Source organism: Priapulus caudatus, unplaced genomic scaffold, assembly GCF_000485595.1.
Source record: "Priapulus caudatus unplaced genomic scaffold, Priapulus_caudatus-5.0.1 Scaffold183, whole genome shotgun sequence".
Lineage (NCBI taxonomy): Eukaryota > Metazoa > Priapulida > Priapulimorpha > Priapulimorphida > Priapulidae > Priapulus > Priapulus caudatus.
This window is the reverse complement of record NW_014577244.1, coordinates 99260-119125: the sequence shown is the minus strand read 5'-3', so window position 1 is coordinate 119125 and position 19866 is coordinate 99260. Positions and strand designations below refer to the sequence as shown.

The 19866-nt window shown below is 44.7% G+C and overlaps 1 protein-coding gene across 1 annotated transcript in view; it reads right to left on the bottom strand.

Annotated features, from left to right (window-relative positions):
• Positions 1-19085, bottom strand: part of LOC106806869 (cell division cycle-associated protein 3-like) — a gene marked incomplete at its 5' end in the record, with an annotated part of 29601 nt that extends 10516 nt beyond the window's left edge. The window contains 2 exon segments of the mRNA XM_014809006.1: positions 4835-4951; positions 18935-19085. Coding sequence (XP_014664492.1) covers positions 4835-4951; positions 18935-19085 — 268 coding nt within the window.
• Between the last annotated feature and the right edge of the window lie 781 nt (positions 19086-19866).

The following is a 19866-nucleotide window of genomic DNA, read 5'->3' as shown; positions in this document are numbered from 1 at the left end:
TGAGGCGGTGAGAAGAGTGTGAGGAGACGGTGAGGGCGCTGTGAGGCTGTGAGGAGACTGTGAGGCAGTGAGAAAACGGCGAGCAGACTGTGATGAGACGGCGAGGGCGCTGTGAGGCTGTGAGGAGACTGTGAAGAGTCGTGCAGCATAGTGATTGACTCGCGCCGTCACGCGTTCTGCTACTATTGATCCGCTAGCTGGCGCGTATGTGCGCGGGCGACTGACTGCCAGGCAATATCGGAAGAAATCGCTCGCTTAGATATTGTCATTCTCGACGTTTACTCTCTAAGATTCTGTACGCTGAAATTAAACACCACTGCAGGATAGAACGAGAAGAGGAGATAGAAAGAAAAAGAAAGGGGAGAAGCAGGAATGACAAGAGTTCACGCGAGAGCGCTTGATGAGGAAGAGAGTGTGTGCGATGAGGGGAGAAAGGGAGAAAGGAAAGAGGGAAGAAAGAGAGGGCAGATTGGGGGAGGCAGGCAGAGCGAATAAAAAAAAAGCGAGAGCGAGAGAGAAATCTAGAGGGCAAGTGGAGCATGAAAACGCGTATTCTGTGTAATGAGTATTGCATAGCCCATAGACGTTGCCACCCATGTATAGCTCGTGAAGAAGGTTCGCGTCTGTCGCATTGTTTCCGGCTCGTCAAGCCTATCAACCAAATCCCGATTGGTTCAAGGACTTATCAAATCACGTGACGTCGCCATCGGACGGTTTACGGCTAAGTGAAGGCCCGTAAAAATGTTGATTGCACTTATAAATATTTGCACGGTTAGAACAGCCCATCTCATTAATTTGTGGAATTCAAGATATAGATATTCTCATTAAACATACATTTGGTTTCACTTTCCAGTTTAATTTGGTGACTGAGCTGTGATACAAGAATAACATACATTCGGGGATGAGCATGTCTACATCTCCGGACTACTAATCACGTGCATGCCAACAAATATTTTGCAGTGAAAGAGTGGTTAGAAGTACAGCATAATATCGCAGATCAATATTCACCGTAATTTCCATTACATAAGAATTTTGCATTTAATTTATTTTTCCATCGCGCCCATTAGAACAAATGAAGTGGTACGTGGTATGCAGGGTCCCACCCGTCCCACTCCTGCATTCCACCCGCTGTACGTTGCTAGGTCGTTCTCAGTTTGAAAATAACACTTCTACGTGCGACATGGTTATGGAATTATGGGATACAGCATTCCAACCTGATTCCCGGTAAAATGGATATGAAAAACTCAAAATGGGTGCTGCGTAACAAAATCAAAAACGGGGCTGAGGTTGCCATGGTAACAATCACCAAAGACCTGGGACAGCGTTCACAGGATATGAATGAAGCAGAAGTTGAGCTTTCTACAGATAAACCGAACCGTGGATACGGTGTCACCGGGACGTGATGCTCGCACTGTGCAACAAACTATACTGTTCCTACCGCCCTGCAACAGTCGGCGGCGTTCAACGCCAGTTAACCGATCGCAATAAACATACATGTCTCTCAGAGGCACTCGTCTCTGGCAATTCTCGTATCTATCAGCATCTGATGACCTTTCATTTGGTAGGCCCAAAGAACTTTATGGGTTGCACATGCCAAGTGTCCTGCTTCGAAGTATTATCAGGCATTATATACAACATAATCTAAGTTAAAGATATTCTGACCAGAGGATGGCAATGTCCCTTCAGGCTGCTTACGTATGTCATAACACATCCGCTCTTCAAGGAAACCTTGAATGATGACAACATATGGAACTGCATGCACGTAAAATTGCCATGTTGCATGCGCTTCTGTGGGTAAACACAGCATAGCTTTGTACGTATAGCACAGCTACCCGCACCGCAGAGAAACAGTACGAATGCTAGGGTCATAAGCATGCGAGCGTGAATTCCGCGCGCACAATAACGCGCGAGAGCGCGCCTCCGCTCCTCAGCTTCCGCCTGACAAACAACCGCCGCCGCCGCCGCCGCCGCCGAGAAAACCAGAATTATCACGCGGTCTAGCTCGCGTTGTCCCGCCGAAAAAGCAACGCAAATTTGTCCACGCAGCGAGAAACCAACTCTGAATCTGACTGTCTGTCTGTCTGTCTGCATGTCCGTCCGTCTGTCTATCTGTTTGTCTGCCTGTCTGTAATGACGTTGATATCGAATTATTTAACCTAGTATAAAAACCCAGCGACACGGGTCATTAAACGTAAGCAGATCCCGTCATAGGTTATTTTAGTAACAGCCAAGGTAACAAGCGAAGGACGCCATGCACCCAGCCATCCCGAGAAACTGAGTCACTAGAACACGAGTAAAAGTTACGACCCGCTCAAGTGACGACTGCTACGAGTCTTATGACAAGCCGCGCACGCCGGCCGCGTCGCGCGTGCGTGACACAGCGGGACCTCTAACACCGGTGTCGCACAACCCAACCAGGGTCAAATCTGTGCCATACCCACAGCATTGGGAGTCGAACACGTGGAGTGCACGTGGCATCAGCGGTGGCGACACTATGACATTTTAGTACCGATAGAAGGCTACCCGACGAAGGCTTCGAGAAAGTTCTATCGATGCCTCCATCATATATGCGCGGACTCCGACTGTCGTTCTCTCGCTAGAGAAAGAAACTCTCACCTTCAGTTGTCCATAAAGTCTGGAGAAGGACGACAGGATTGCACCACCGCACGCAACAAGGCCTTGACCACGCTCGGGTCACGCATTCCTCCAGTTGTATAAATACCGAACAGTTTCGACAAGAAGACAGACACAGTTCCACGGTGCCTACCAGTTCACGTCGCTGCTAGCACCCACTGAACCCACCTGCTGATCGCTGCTACTGTTGCCGCCGCTAACTGACAAGAGGAACCACCTGCTGATCGCTGCTACCGTTGCCGCCGCCAACTGACAAGAGGACCCTCCTGCTAGGTCGTAAGATATGAACCACTTGTAACGCGTCTTTGATTATTGGCATGCGTAGTCACATATGTACTTTATGTATTTGTCAATATGGTGTTGTTCATTAAAGAATAGAGTTACCGTAGTAATTACGTGGTTATAGCATTAATTATACTGTTTGTGGCTTAAGTGCAATTGCCCACATATCTGTTCTACAACGAACCTGGACACACTATTACGATCACACGTGCCTGTTACACGAGCTCACGAGCTTCCCTATATGTCTCTCAAGTTTTTCGCTCTCTCCCCTCCCTTTCTCACCAGAACACACGAAAGCCAAGACTTGACACAGCCGTCTGCTCTTCAAAGTGCCTCAGTCGGCGATGAGTAACGCTGCGATGTCGTGACGACGTATCGCAGTGTCCAGATGCACAGAGAAAGCAGCCAGTCCCTCGACGACTAATTACTCACCATAACGCAGCTGATTAGTGATGTGTGTGTGCGTGCGTGCGTGCGTGCGTGCGTGCGTGCGTGCGCATAAATTATTTCACGCAATAAAACGTTTCCAGCGTGATGTCATTAGATTCGATTGGATGTTTCCTAGAAGGTCTAGATAGCAGTTCAGAATACGTACACTAATGAATGCTAGTGGAAACTGCGTGTTGCCTCTGTTTAGGTAACAGTATTTGGCGTGGGCGCGGGGAGGTTACTATTGTACGCAATTCTATTCTATTCGATAGAATATATTTATATATATATTCATTAAAATATGCACTTCCAGCCCAGGAATTACAGCAAGGTTCTGTGCGAAAACACAATCATCCAATAAAAATCATCAGAGAACGTTTTCTCTCTGTTTGTACTTCTAGCGCTATTACTTAGGGACAAGGGCCATGACAGCCGACCACCAGAAGCGGCAGTAGTAGGAGCAATAGCAGTAGGAGTAGCAATAGCAGTAGCAGTTGCAGCAGCCATACCAGTAGCAGTAGCAATAGCAGTAACAGTAGCAATAGCAGTAGCAGTAACAGTTGCAGCAGCCGTAGCACAGTAGCAATAGCAGTAGCAGTAGCAATAGCAGTAGCAGTAGCGGTAGCAGTAACAGCAGTGCAACAGCTAAGTATAGTAGTAGCAATGCATGTCGGTGCGGAGGTGCTTCGGGTTAGGGAAACCACAGACTTGCTGCATTAATAATTACTAATTGGGACATCTGCACGGGCCAATGTTTTGTCCTTCGTGCCTTTTTCATCCTAGCACCTGCACCCCGATACAACTGTCTTACACAGTTGAATAGTGCTCACTGCCCACTTCAAATGCATGAATCATTAAAAATAAGATTAATTATTCACACGAGTTACCATTCTCATTGTGTTAATATCAGGAGTAAGATAATATAGGATATACCTATATTATCTTACTCCTGTTAATATCAATACAAACGGTAACTAGGGAAATATCACAGATATTAATCTTTCTTCTGTGTTACAGTTCAATTACAACAGCTGAAAAATTAATTTTAAACAATGTGTGTGTCGCAGTAAAGTATATTCCTCCAAACAAAATTTTTAATAGAGTAACAAATTCTGAAATCGTGAACGGGGTATATAAACATCAATAGCACATCGGCCGAGCTGACTTAGATGGATATCTTTAACCAAGAGACTAGTCATCCATACGGGCTGTGCTTTCTTGATATTAAACGATGGCCTTGGGTAGCCTAGCTTACGTTTTTCATTCCCATTACTTTTTTCTCCACATAAAATAGGTTATTTATTTAGATTTTTACATTTCAGATTTTATTATTTTTTGAAACAATACAGTAAAAATAAGGCAAAAAACGCATCCAAGGAGCACTAAATAACAACAATTATGCAGGCCACAATCCCCCGGCCTCAGAATTCAGTTTTTGCGCAAATAATACTTTCCAATTCCAACCCCCACCATAACAAAACCTACATACCTGTATCGGAGTCCTGCTGACCTCAATGGACGGTGACCTTGGGTCTTCCTCCAGAACACGGGATCGGTGAGCAATTATTGATGAGCTTGGCGTGTCGATGCTGGGAGAGTTGTCAACCTGTAACGAACATAACCCCATGCTCACAGTGTGTACGTCTTGGGGGTCTAAATTAACATGTTCCTTATGGTTCACTGCTCATAAAAAATTACCAAACGTGTAAATAGCCATGGGGAATATTTTCCCCGAGCCGTAATACAACACGTGTCATTCACCTTAATTGTTTCCTGCATTTCCACGATACTAGACTGTCAATGACTCACTAACTCTACAAATTATGCTTCGAAGTATGTGTCGTGGGGGAAAGCCATCTCCCACGTGGCTTGCTATGTGAGCTTAATCGAGGACTACTTCACCTTTATTCATTTTATTTGGGAGAACCAAAATCTATCCAGGAAACGTACATGCCAGGGCGCTGCTGCTAGTGTTAAGCTGTCAGAGTCATATCAGAAAAGGCTGTCTAGTTTCGGTCTTCATCTGCAATGCGACGTGTTTCACTGCACAGCTACGCGTGAGGGGGGGGGGGAATATCGACACTACCATGTCTGGTTCGCCGCACGCTTTTCTTCAAAAATTGATGAAATGTAATTGAGTTTCGTTGTAACAGCGTAACGGAAGAATTTCTGCCCAAAAACGAGCGCATACGAGTTATAAATTTTCACATGCATTCTGACCAGGACGTCACTGCTGTGGGAATAGAGACCGAGCTGCAGGAATAACAGCAGACAGTCAGTGGCGGTAGGGTGGTCGCATTCTACTAAGTACTCAGAGCGCGTCAATCCTACACAATGAGTGCATGTGACACTGTGTACACACACCACGGTATTGCGTGTACGTTTGTACATCCTGTATTACAGATCGCAGGCACTAGTAGCGCACTAGAACTCGAAGCTGTACCGCCAGAAACGTTATACGACATGGTACGCGCGGTCAGGGAAATTATTTTCGAATAGGCAGATGTGAGAATTCACGAGCTTTCAACGAAGGCCACACATCAAGACGAGATTCAGCCATCGATGAGTAATCGAGGGCAATCTCTGCCTGGATTAATTTGATAATGCTTCCTTCTATCCTCTCACCACATCTTCCAGCCAGCACTGTGTGAACCATACAAATACAATAATCATATTGCTGCGACATCCTGGACGACATAGACATAATATCTAAGGTTCACCAATCAGCCACACATGATGATTTCATCTTGTGAGACCATGTAAGCCTACATGAAGGTAATGGTATATATAACTAATCTGACATTACAAATAAAAATTGTTGAGTTCATGCATACATTTCGAGTGTGATCCCTCATGCATGATCATTGAGATCTGGCTGGCTATTTGAAGGTAAAAACGAATAATGGTCCAGTAATTAAGGCACTACTGGAATAGGCCAGTAATGCAGCATGATAACAATTCCTGCTTCTGCCCAACCCCTACCCTACTCGTGTGTGCAATGCATGTTCTTAAAATATACGGGTTTACGGTCATATCCTTGGCACCTCCCTCGTTGCGGCATCGTGTTGCTCTTGCGTTTACTGTGTTCACTCAAAACTGAAGCTGCATCTACCATTATTATGTGGTTGCATTTGTTCACCTGCTGGAACTAAATGTTTTCCTATGATAGGTGATTCTGGTTATCTCAATTCTTACTTATAGGTCACCTACTTTTAACAACCCACACAACCTTTTATTTTCATAATGTCCAGCATGCCTGTTATTACATCAAAAATCTAATTATAAAAATAACTCTGATTAGTTTACGATTCACGAAACATTTACACTTGGTAGCTAGGCCACAATAAACAATATAATTAAATTTCATATTTCTTTATGTATGATTCTTTATCAAGCCTCCATGTACTTAAAGGGATAGTAGACTCTAGGACTTTACTGCATATAACTGTATTTACTGTATAACAAATCATCTACGCGTATTTGTTACCAGATACCTAATTTGATTGTTATAATTAATTACACATCAACGCTACGAAATTTGAACGGCGCCATGACACCCGCGACCGTGCTGCCAGATTTGAAAACAAGTTGCGTTATGTTGCCAAGATTTATTTTGCAACGTTACAAGACCGAGGGCCTATATCACAAAGGTGCAATTATATTCCATAAGCTAAATGGCATTTAATTTAACACCCAAGGAACCAGTGGCTTCGAAATAATTTAAACAATCACTGTGGTCCTGCCTCCCTGCGGACAACCCAGGCATCAAATCGGTTGTCCGCCACCAATTTCTGGTTGTCCCAAGAAAAATTATCCCCAAATCTCCTATTTTCAATCCACGATAAATAAATATGGTCAGAAAACACGCGGCAAAAAAACAGTGGTGTAGCCAGGATTTTTTAATCAAGGGTGGCCAAAAACTAGCAACTTGCGCAAATAGTGGCAGGATGACTTGAAATATTTTAAATGGCTCCTACGCCTCCCTGCCTCCACATCATATCGGCTCCTCTACCTTTTCTGCAATCTTCTGTTGTTGTTTCGGTGCCATGTGAAAAGGGCGATCATTTTGTTCATTGTTTCTGTTCCGCAAAGTATAGATTGTAATTGTTCAATCCTGGCGGGCTCATTGGGGATTTCAAGAGGGGGTGAAACAACAAGCGGGTGAGGGTATGGTCCTGCGCCCCATAAAATTTTGAAAAATCGTAGATCGAGACGATGGTATATTGCAGCAGCATTTTTTTGAGTACATGTACAGGCCTTCATTCGACATTCCGCACAATTCTCTTTTTTTTAACTTTCGATCAACATTGAATCCCCCATTGCATGTTGTTTGTTTGGCATCGGGGCCAAAGAACACTCCACGGGCAAGGATTCAAAATAACGTAATGGACAATAACAAAGGTCACCAAAATGTGTGGTGAAAACTTGCTTGGTTATGCTGGTTCCAAATAATCTGAGTTCCACCTCTCATTAAAATCAGAAAAAACCTGAACATATACCAGTGTTGGAAACTGCAGCTAAGTATGCGGTCGTCGGCTTTCCCACACCATATGATTACATTGCGGGCCGTCAGGACTATAAGTGCTACTTGGGAGAACTCCTGGAGAACACAAATTCTAAAGTGCCGTTTTTTCGTCACTTTTTTGTCTTCGGTTGTCCACCGGTTATCAATGTCCTCAGAACTGGGTTAGGGCTTGTCCGGTCAACAAATTCTGCGGTTGTCTCGGACAATCCGGGGACAGCGACGCTTATTTCGACACCTCGCGAAACGAATGTTGCACTTTTAGGACCAAATTCTGGATCCATCAATATACGCACCTGGAAACTAGTAGTGTCGTTTAACTACGATAATTTAAAATCCTTTTCTTTATAAATTAGTCAAAATAGAAGAAAACACCAAGCCTCGGATCTTAGCCCTTGCTGGAAGTGTTTGCGGCTAACTATATCAGATCGTAGCGCTTTGAAGTGGCGGCCACCGGTCAGTTGTATCAAACTGTAGTCGCTTGTCATTTTAAACATTGTTTCTAATAATATTTCTAATGGTGATTAAACCATGAAACTTTTTATGATAGCAATAATTTAACCTAAATTAACTGAAAATAACCCTAGAACCTAGAGTAAACTAATCCCTTTAAGGAGTGTTCAAGGTCAAACACAGGCATACCATTTGGCCTATGCAATTGCTGATTAAAATAGGTAATATCAGAATAACTATAAACAAAGTTTGAAGGTTGAAGTATGTGGGATTATCAGATTGTAGGAAGAATATCCAGAGAGACCGGGTACAAGATGGCGTTGCGCAAAACAGATGCCGTTGTTCCCCCGCGAGCCGGCCGGAGAGCCGTTAAGCCGCCGCACTCCGCGGCACTGGGCGCGACGCGACCCGGCAGCGGATGTGTAATTGCATGTCAATGTCGGGCGAGGGTAATGTGTACCTAATACCCGCTCGTGCGGTGCTGGCCGTCATCAGGCCGGGGTGGCGCGCTTCACTACCCTGGCCGGGCGGGCTTCCCTAGCGACGGAAAATGGCACCAGGACGCGCGCCCCACAGGCCTCGCCATAAGCGGCGGTAATAAGCGCGGGGTGGAAACGCATAGAGCCGCCTTTCGCGCATGTGGTCGCCATGGTACGCCAATGATGGCCATGATCGCCGGAGGTCACGGCGTTTGTTTTGACGCACTGTTCAAAACAAACGCCAAGCGTTCGGCCGATCTGACTGGAACGGGTAAAAGAACGGCGCGTGGGGTTCGCCAAGGTCCGTGAGACAAGCGGCGTAAACATCTCCATAAACGCCGTACAAGGCCCGTACATCTGTCGCATGGAAAGCGGCCGGTAGCCAGCGGCGCAGTACACGCTAGCAAAGACGGCATGCGAAATGGTAAATTTGCATAGCGGCGGACTTCGCATGGCGTCCAGTGTGTCTGTCGTCTTCCTCGGCGTGTATGTCGTGTTCATGCCGAATCATTGGCAAGAAAGATATCCGGAGCTTATTGCTTATTGTGCGGCAGCAAGCAGCAGGCAGCAGCATACAATGAGTGGCTGCAGAACTGTAAAACATCGATCAGACGGCGAAAGAAGGGGGGGCAAAGCGAAGAAGATGTGGGCTTTAGACCATGCGTAGGTGATGGTCCGAAGATTCTTCAGTTTTGGGCACTTCAACCGCCTCATGGCCTGAGTTGAAGGCAGCGAAGATCCTGCATCTTGTCCACAATTTCGCTCAGATCCACCAGAGTATGTTTTGAATGAGCTGCTCCACTCAGACTTAATCCAAGAATCACCAAGGCAGGTATATCCAATCTACAGAAAGCTATAGATCCAGGCTGAAGCTTGCAGCCACTCTGGCGCCATCTTGGCATATGGTGCACATGTACGCGCAGTATGAGAGTTTGACATCAAGAATCCCATCCAATACCTTCTTCGTTTCGTAGTGAAGAAGTCTGGCCGGGCCATAGTAGATATACCAAATGAAGTGATCCCAGTGCCTCTACTACCTCGCTGCAGAATGGGGCATTGCAAGTTGTGCTGAACAGCTTCGAACGTCGCTGTGAATGGTCCCTATGGATGTGGTGCGACCTTGATGGCAAACACGTTGCCATACCGGAAAGCAGCCAACATGGAAGTCCTATATCGATAACTTCCCAAGAGATCTCTTTCTAATTGTTTTGATGGGCCCTGGTAGATGCTGCTATAACTTGTCTGTGGATAGACGTTGGTAGGTGAGTGGTTACATGTCAGATGCCCCATGATCTTATTAATGAATCCCTGGAAGCTGAAGGAGTGCCTAGCTGACGAATCCGAATATGGTATTCCAGCAACCATCACTCCCTCCGAATGATGACAGTAAACATGCCATAACATTCATCCTTGGCGAGTGACTCCTTTGGGCTCCGTAGCTATCTGATGAAGCCCTACTCGCGGCGTCACGCAACCTGACAAAGGAGCCAGAGGATATGCAACCTACAGAGGATATTCCAGAGGAGTGAGGATAGTGGAGATGGATTCGCGATACTACACAATAACGTTTGGCAAGATTCTCCTAGGCATCCAAAATGCAAGCAGGAGCTGTGACACAGAAAGGCTCATTGTGAGCATGGTGTTGCGCCTTCACAACTTGATGCGCATGCGCTATCTACCCTGCAGAATGGGCCAGCTTCCTGGATCACGAGGATGGCACCAACGCATGGTTCGTCGCCTGGAGTCATCGGAGGCAGCAAATGCGCAATATGCCATGATTGTCGACCAGCAAAAGGAGCCAAACACAGATAGCATCTTGCTGCCAAGAAAGCAGCGTGAATATCTCCAAGCTCCTACTGCTCAACTCAGCAGCCCTGGTCAGTGCGCCATGGCAAGACCGAATGATATAGCACATGCTCGTTCAGCTGACTTTGAATACATGTCTATTGGTGTGCTATGTCCAATGTACATTATGCCAGTGATGATTTAATTGTGTGATTTTTTTCAATTTCGGTTTTAGCAGCTCATTTCATTGTAAATATTCTGTATGTTAGACGAATATATGCAATAATTCGCAGCATATTCACTAATTATTTTGCCTACCGTGTGATATCACTTTCATATTTTATAACAATTGTATTAACTAACGCTTTGCTTATCTGTCTGCTTGATTGCGGAGAGTCTGTGATCACAAAGACAAAATTGTGCTTTCCTAACATTTCACAGCGGACACGCAATCAACTATAGCCAGTTGAAATTTTCGACGGCAAAAATCTGACGCAGCTTACTATAAGTCGCCGTGAGAGACGGGTAGAAACGCTGTAGGGTCGCCGTGCAGCTCGCGGGGTAGCACGTAGAAGACGCGGCGGTAAGAAGCCCCCATCGAGCGGCCGGTAAAGCGCCAGACCGCGGGAGGACTGCCAAGTGATCGAGCCGTCGTCCCGCGAAGGCCCGGATAGTATTCTCATCAGAAACGGCCATAAAGCGCAGGATGAAGGTCATGCGGGGGTGCCGCGCACGGCCGGTGAGAACGCGGTATGATACGCACGGAGCGCGGTTTTTTTCAGTTTGTAATTTGAAATTTGGGACAACTGTTTTCTCCGCGTTGTTTGTTTCGGCGTTTGTCGGCGCACCTTCGGTTAACATTTTCTTCTGGTCGCCAGTATAGCGGTCGCCGCTGCGATGGTCCGGCGGATGGTCGCCGTCCGTGTGACGGGGTATACACAAACATGGGGTAACGTATATACAGGTGAACAGTACTGAGAACGTAGTGGAGGCAGGGTTGGGGTCGAAGTGTGTAGGTGTGTTGTCGGGCAGGTGGTCGGTGGTGGTGGTGGTGGCGGGTGTGCGACGGCTCACGGGCATGCGTGTGTGTAGGCCGTAGCACACACGTCATCGCATGCACATCCAACCACAGATGCACCAACCATGGTACGCAACGGAACAAGAACTAAGCACTACCCTGTTATCGAGAAAGGGATATCGTGTCATTTCTATAAAGTAATTAATAGGAACAAACCATTTAATTGTAAAGTATGCTGTTACTACTCATTGGGTGGTCGGAGCATGATCGTCCGTCAGCTGTGGTGATGCTTGGATCTGTGCTGAGGGATCGTGTTTTTACTTGCGGCCCACTCGGTGGAGATGCGTGCGTTGTTGCTGCTATGCGTGTCGCGAGCTCGAAGTGCCTCCAACCTACACTCCTTCGTGTTCGACTGGGCATCCGGGGGCCGCCTCCAATCTTCGCTGTATTCCTTGGAAGATCGAGCAGAATTGCATCACCGCTCCCGTTGTGTTCATGAAAGATAGCTCTCCAATGCATGCATGCACTGAACTCAGTAAACCTACGTAGGCAAACAATAAATTAAGGACAATGTACATTTGTATAGGATCTTAGTCTTGGGCACGCCGTTACTGCACTACTTCGGTATATCTGATATGGCGAGATTAGCCATCTTCTGCTATTTGCCTCACTCTGCTCATCAGGTTCTATGTCACCTCAGGGTACTCAGCCGGGACGTAACCTGGTACTATCTAATACAGTAAACGCCGCGTATAAGAACATATATGTTTTTCAAGGTTCAGCCTCAGACATGTTCTTTATATACAAGGTGCTTTACTGAAAAATTAGGCTCAGAAAGGTTTCTTAAAATACGGTTCTTAATTGTTGCTACTGTCTTAATATGTACCTAGCTGAACCGCCTACGACGCGCGGGCCTTCAAGTGACTGTGATGCATGTGTTACCAGTAAGGTACTTACGTTGTTATGTGTATAAGTGGTTATAGCGTGGAGAGTTAAGTTGTTGCACCATGTTTTGGTTTATATATACAGAACAATTTTGACTTTTTTGCAGGCTGAATGTGTTCTTATGTATATGCAATTGTTGACCCGCATTTCAGCCTGAGTGTTCTTAATCCGATCGTGTTCTTTTATGCGCGCGTTTTTCACTGTACCTATGTAATATAATGCAGTACTGTGTTGCCTCAATAACAATGCCAGGGTGGCTGGCATTGTCTGATTGTTGAGCAATTGGCCATTGCAATTGGCATTCGGGCAATTGCTAAGATTGCATCGACTGTGTGTTGAGCTCGTCTTTTTTATTTCCTGTGTTTCTTTTTAAGTCTTCTAGTCTGGCATGGAAAATTTCAAAGAACCTACTTTAATAATCTTCAGCCTAAAACAGGTTCTTCATGTAAGGGGATCGTCAAACTGGGAATTGTAGCCCTAACATGTTCGCTTAAATTCTGATGTGCTTATACGCGGGTTTTTAACTGTATGATGACCGGATCCGTACCCGCCGCCGTCGCCTACTCCCACTAACGAGTTCTACGGAGTTTCGCCTACGGCCTACTGCCCTACCCTAACCATATCAAATAGTTTACCAGGGTGACGTTCCGGCAAGCTACCGCCCTGAGGGACATAGACCGCTATGAAAGCCCTATAGTAAGCTACTCAATGACGGAGAGGATATCAATGAAGAGCCTGTGGCCACTTGGTAGACATACTTGTCTGTCAGATTGGGCCAAGTTTTTTACCGCGAGAGTACGCTCAGGATGTAAATTTACCTTGGTGGATTAAATCACCAGGACTCAATGAGTAGAATTAAGAACAATGTCTACATTTGTATAGATTGTGTCTTGGCACCGCTATCCCGGCTATTCGGGTATATCTGATATCGGTTGAATTATAGCGCTATCTTTGCTATTGTATTGTGCTCATAGGTCTATGCTCCCCACAGGGTACTGCCGGAAAGTACTCCATGGGTTACGTCCGGTGTTTACCCCGAGAACGTAACCGCTAGTAACTATGCTACGCTGATCATGGTTACAGGATTTAGGGTTATGGTTAGGGTTAGGGATTGACGGTTAGGGTTTAGAGGAATAAAGGTTAGGGTAGGGTTAGGGGGTAGTAGGGCGTAGGCGATCCCTAGGACTCGTTAATGGAGAAGGCGAGGTAGCTGGCAACGGCATATTGATAAGTCAATCATTTAAGTAGCCCGAGGTGTAGCGGCCCGGTATAATACCGGGACCGTACGCCAGGGTACGTTCTGGCAGTAGCCCTGGGGACCATAGACCCTCTCAGCATTAGTATTAGTATAAAAACTTAGCTCTAGTACTATAGCCTCCGCTTACATTAGACTTGGCCTCGTAGGGGCAGGTTAATGTGATAGCGGTGCTGTATAGTACCTATGAGCTAAGTATACGCACCTTGATCTGTTCTTGTTAACATCTTATAGTTATAAGAAAGGCTTGTAACCAAGAAGCGACCGAGTCGATTAACTCGGCTCAAACCATTGACAAGGACGTGACAATGCCCATGCTAACGCTCGATAGTGGTTAGTGGATAGTTCCGATGCACTGACTAAAAGTAAGTTTATGTGACACGCAGTACCGTACAGTACTACTCGCATACGTAGACTACAATAATGTAACCCAGATACCTGGTGACGTACCATTCCATGCGCCATAGCGATCTGCAATGCCAGCGCCTCCGATTGGGTTGGTGAATCCGCTCTTCAAGACCCGAAGTAACGCTCACAGGTCACAGAAATGACGCTCAGTTGGTATTCGCCGCTCGTCACTTGAATTTTTTGTAACAGTTATATTAGTTATACAGAGTATCTGGTGATACATAGTAAGTCCAAGATACGCGGAGAAAGGTTCGTGTTGAGAATAAACACCAGTTTGGAAGTTCTAGTCTCTGCAAACGGCACCACTCAGGCTTCCGCGTGAATTTCCTCCACAGAAAACCAATAGCGACGCGTTGTAACCGCTACCACCCTAAGCTGTGTTTGGTTAACATTATTTGTATTACTCGCATATGATAACGGTCACTACATATACATATTCAGGAAGTTGAGCAATTGGTATGAAATTCGCATGAAAGTTGCGGCAAGTGTTTATTACTGATAGCCAGTGATAGGCCGAAGCACACAGCTCAGGACTCAGCAGTACGGATGTACTCATAGTCGCTAAACGAGTTTTCACATATAGGCATCAGATAGGCTCTTTTAGTTTTTGAACTTACACAATTAGATTTATGATGACTTGACTATGATTATGATGACTTTGACTTTGACTATGGCTACAGATTAGCAGGCCTTATTTACACACACACACACGCAGTCACACCCCTCACCATGTAATATACATCTATTCATAACAGCACAACGCGACGAAGAATCGTACATAGTTCCCTGCATACTTGCCGTGGTCACCGGAAACAAAATTCCGCGCCAGTTTCATAATAACGGTCGTTCACATACGTACCAACGTGGTAAAAATGGTATTTCATGAAATCAGTACCAGTGGCCAAGGCAGGGTTCACGTTCAAATGTTAAACACACCGTCAAGCCTATGTGTTGCACTGTGATTGGACAAAAACTGTCCAATCATCGTAGCCATCGTAAATCATTACCAGCGCATCTGATCGTGGATAGGATTTATATCAGGAGTAGATAAAGGTATCTTACTCACTGATTTATATATATAAGGATTAGATTTTTTGATAGTGTTTACCAGGGGCGGCGCGTAACGGGGGGCCGGGGGGCCGGGCCCCCCACTTTTTGTGGTAGAAATAATATTATGTCTATATGTATTTGTATGATCGTTAAAGAAATGCAAGAAATAGAAAAGGGAATACAGGAGGAGAGCGGAAGGGGGAATAGAGCCGATAATAGAGTTGTTTTTCCCAATTTCATCTTGCCTACTGGAAAAGTTACAAAAGTTTGACAAAGTCCCTCGGTACCTTGACTTATAATAGCCAAACAGACATCCACAGCCTGTATTTTGCCCGCCAATACCGTGCGCGACCTTCGGGGCCTTGATGCCTGTCCTTCAGGAAGGCTCGATCGAGAGGGTCGATATATCAGTACCGTACTTCAACACACTGTACTTTATACTGCATCTACCGCGCACGCGTACGGGCACGCTCAAGCTGAGAGACAGGAGCCGATAACAGAACGACAAATGACAAAGACTGTGTTAAAAAGATTATAAAAGAAACAACAGATATCTTTTAATTATTTAAAAATATTTTGTGAAATGAGCTTTGAGCCCAGCGCAGTTCGCCTTTCATCCAGCTCGGCATAACATATCATGCGTTCCTACACAATAATATGACTATTGAGCTCTAAGGATATTTTGTGTACAGCGGGTCGGGTTCTCTACGTGCTACTTGTTTATTCTTATTTCTTTACTTACTTCTTTATTCGTATTGTCCTGCTAGCAATTATGGAAATCTTATGATGAAATGCTGATTGTTTGGTGATTGGTTGATTTAAACGTCAATATATTTATCACATGCATGATGCTCGATCTTTTTCCGAAGATATCCTAAACAAAATCGAAATCTTGTTTAACAATAAATCCAATATTATTTTTGAAAATTTAGGATTAAGAGTCGAGAAAGGTACAACGAATTGTCTTCTTTCTCTAATAATTTAATGAAACGTCAGAGCTTCCGCGCTTCGCGCGGGAGGGGGGAAACTCCCCCCTCCCTGCACCCACCCCCTAGGAAGCGCGCTCCGCGCGCTCTTTAAGTGATTCGCACCAGGGGCGTAAATCCCGGGGGATGGGGGGATGCATCCCCTCCACTCTTGAAGGAGGGGGGGATGGCCTGTACAAATATCCCCTCCTGAGATTCAAAAAAAAAGAAAAAAAGAAAGAAGGAAGAAGAAGAAAAAAGAAAGAAATGTGATTGTTTCAATTTTAGCATAATGCATGAGAAATGAGTTTTTTAAATGTATGTAAAACTGTATAGCCTACAGTACAATTCAGTGTTAATCGTGGCTATTGCATGGTATGCAAGACAGACTTTCAAGTGGGGCACGGAGGAAGGAGTGACTGCCAGAAGCATATAGTCTCTCAAAAGTACAAGTGCTATGCGGGTGCAGTGGAATCTACACCCAATATATCAAGCTTCTTTGCAGCAGATAGAGAATTGTCTGTCTTGACGCAGAAGTGAGATTTACGGATTATTTAATTGAACACAATGTGCCTTTGAGGGGGGCAGACCATGCAAATTAATAAACTCTTCAAGAAAATGTTTCCAGACTCACAAATAGCCAAAAAGTATGGTTGCAAACATACAAAATCACGTGAAATTGTGAGAAATTGCAATTCTTACCTGTGTTTTAATACATGTATTATTACTATAGTAACCTAACTGTGTACGCTCTCTGAAAAGTCATGAAAAGTGTTTTGAATCCTAACTTGTAGGGTTGAGTCTAGGGTTGAGATAGTGTCATTAGACATGAGAATATGGCCCACAGTATGCCTCAGATTGCAGGAAAATGGCTTAAATATTTCAAAATTTTCTGGGGGGGGGGATGCCCCCAGACCCCCCTAGCACTGGCATGCCTACAGCACGTGCCAAACGTACGGTTGTCCAATTTGGCATGTGCGTGCATGTATGTATGCATGTATAAATCTATGTACGTGTGTTTGTGTGTGTGTGTTTGTTGTTTGTTCGTTTGTGTGTGTATGTGTGTGTGTGTGTGTTGTTTGTTCGTTTGTGTGTGTATGTGTGTGTGTGTTGCAATGCCAGCGCCTCCCGATTGGGTTGGTGAATCCGCTCTTTCAAACCGAAGTACGTCACAGGTCACAGAAATGACGCTTCCAGTTGGTATTCGCCGCTCGGCACTTGAATTTTTGTAACAGTTATATTAGTTATACAGAGTATCTGGTGATACAATAGTAAGTCCAAGATACGGAGAAGGTTCGTGTTGAGAATAAACACCAGTTTGGAAGTTCTAGTCTCTGCAAACGCACCACTCAGGCGGTTCCGCGTGAATTTCCTCCACAGAAAACCAATAGCGACGCGTTAACCGCTACCACCTAACTGTGTTGGTACATTATTGTATCTACTGCATATGATACGGTATACCATATACATATTCAGGAAGTTGAGCAATTGGTATGAATTTCCATGAAAAGTTGCGCAATGTTTTACTGATACTAGTGATAGGCCAAGCACACAGCTCAGCTACGGATGTACTCTAGTCGCTAAACGAGTTTTACCATATAGGCATAGCATAGGTTTTATTTTTACTTACACTTTAGATTTATGATGATTGACTATGATTATGATGACTTCTGGATTTTGATATGGTACAGATTAGCAGGCGCTTATTTACACTCACACCACGAGCACACCACCAGTAATATACATCTATTCATAACAGCACACGCGACGAAGAATCGTACATAAGTTCACTACTCGTTCACAAACAAAATTCCGCGCCAGTTTCATAATAACGGTGTGTCACGATACGTACGCTCAACAGTGGTAAAAATGGTATTTCATGAAATCAGACAGTGGCAAGGCAAGTTCACGTTCATGTTAAACAACGTCACCTTGTGTTGCACTGTGATTGGACAAAAACTGTCCAATCATCGTAGCCATCGTAAATTCATTCCAGCGGCATCCTGCATCGTGGATAGTATTATATCAGGAGTAGATAAAGGTATCTTACTCACTGATTTATATATATAAGGATTAGATTTTTTGATAGTGTTTACCAGGGGCGGCGCGTTAACGGGGGCGGGGGGCCGGGCCCCCCCACTTTTTGTGGTAGAAAGTTAAATATTATGTCTATATGTATTTTGTATGATCGTTTAAAGAAAATGCATAGAAATAGAAGAACGGGAATATTTCATGGAGGAGAGCCGGAAGGGGGAATAGAGCCGATAATAGAGTTGTTTTTCCCAATTTCATCTTGCCTACTGGAAAAGTTACAAAAGTTTGACAAAGTCCCTCGGTACCTTGACTTATAATAGCCAAACAGACATCCACAGCCTGTATTTTGCCCGCCAATACCGTGCGCGACCTTCGGGGCCTTGATGCCTGTCCTTCAGGAAGGCTCGATCGAGAGGGTCGATATATCAGTACCGTACTTCAACACACTGTACTTTATACTGCATCTACCGCGCACGCGTACGGGCACGCTCAAGCTGAGAGACAGGAGCCGATAACAGGCGGGTGTGCACGCACGCATGCGTTGTGTAGGCCTACACACACTCATGCATGCACTCACCCACAGATGCACGCAACCATGTACCCACAAACATACCCATTTATAGAAGGAATTTCTTCTATAAAGATTGATAACAACCTTTACGTAAATATGCTTACTACTATTGGTGTTCGACATATCTCCTCAGTTGGTGATCTTGGATCTGTGCTGAGGATTGTTTTTCTTCCCATGTGAGGAGGCGTTGTTCTGCTATCTGTCGCATCAAGTGCCTCAACTACCTCCTTCGTGTTCACACCTCCCATCTTGTGTATTCTGAAAATGACAGAATTGCATCACCGTTGTTCATCAAAATAGCTCTCAATGCATGCATGCACTGAACTCAGTAAACCTAGTAAGGCAAAAATAAATTAAGACAATGTACATTTGTATAGATCTATCTGTCTTGGCACGCTATCACTATTCGGGTATATCTGATATGGTTGAATTAGCCATCTTTGCTATTGCTATTGCTCATAGGGTCTATGTCCCCCAGGGTACTGCCGGAACGTAACCTGGTACTATCTAATACAGTAAAAACCCGCGTATAAGAACATATATTTTTCCAAGTTAGCCTCAACATGTTCTTATATAAATGGTGCTTACTGAAAAATTAGGCTCAAAAGGTTCTTAAATAGGTTCTTAATTGTTTCTACTTTTAATATGTACTAGCTGAAACCCGCGCTACGCGCGGGCTTAGTGGCTGTGATGCATGTGTTACCAGTACAGTAGTGTTATGTGTATAAGGTGTTATATGGAGAGTTTAGTTGTTGCACATGTTGTTTTTTTTATATAAGAACAATTTTTATTTTTCAGGCTGAATGTGTTCTTATGTATATGCAATTTGTTGACCGCATTTCAGCCTGAGTGTTCTTAATCGACGTGTTCTTTTATGCGGGTTTTTACTGTATATGTAAATAATGCAGTACTGTGTCTCAATAACAATGCCAGGGTGCTGGCATTGTTATTGTTGAGCAAATTGGCATTGGCATTGGCATTGGCATTGCTATTGCATCGATATTGTTGAGCTCGTCTTTTTTATTTTACCTGTGTT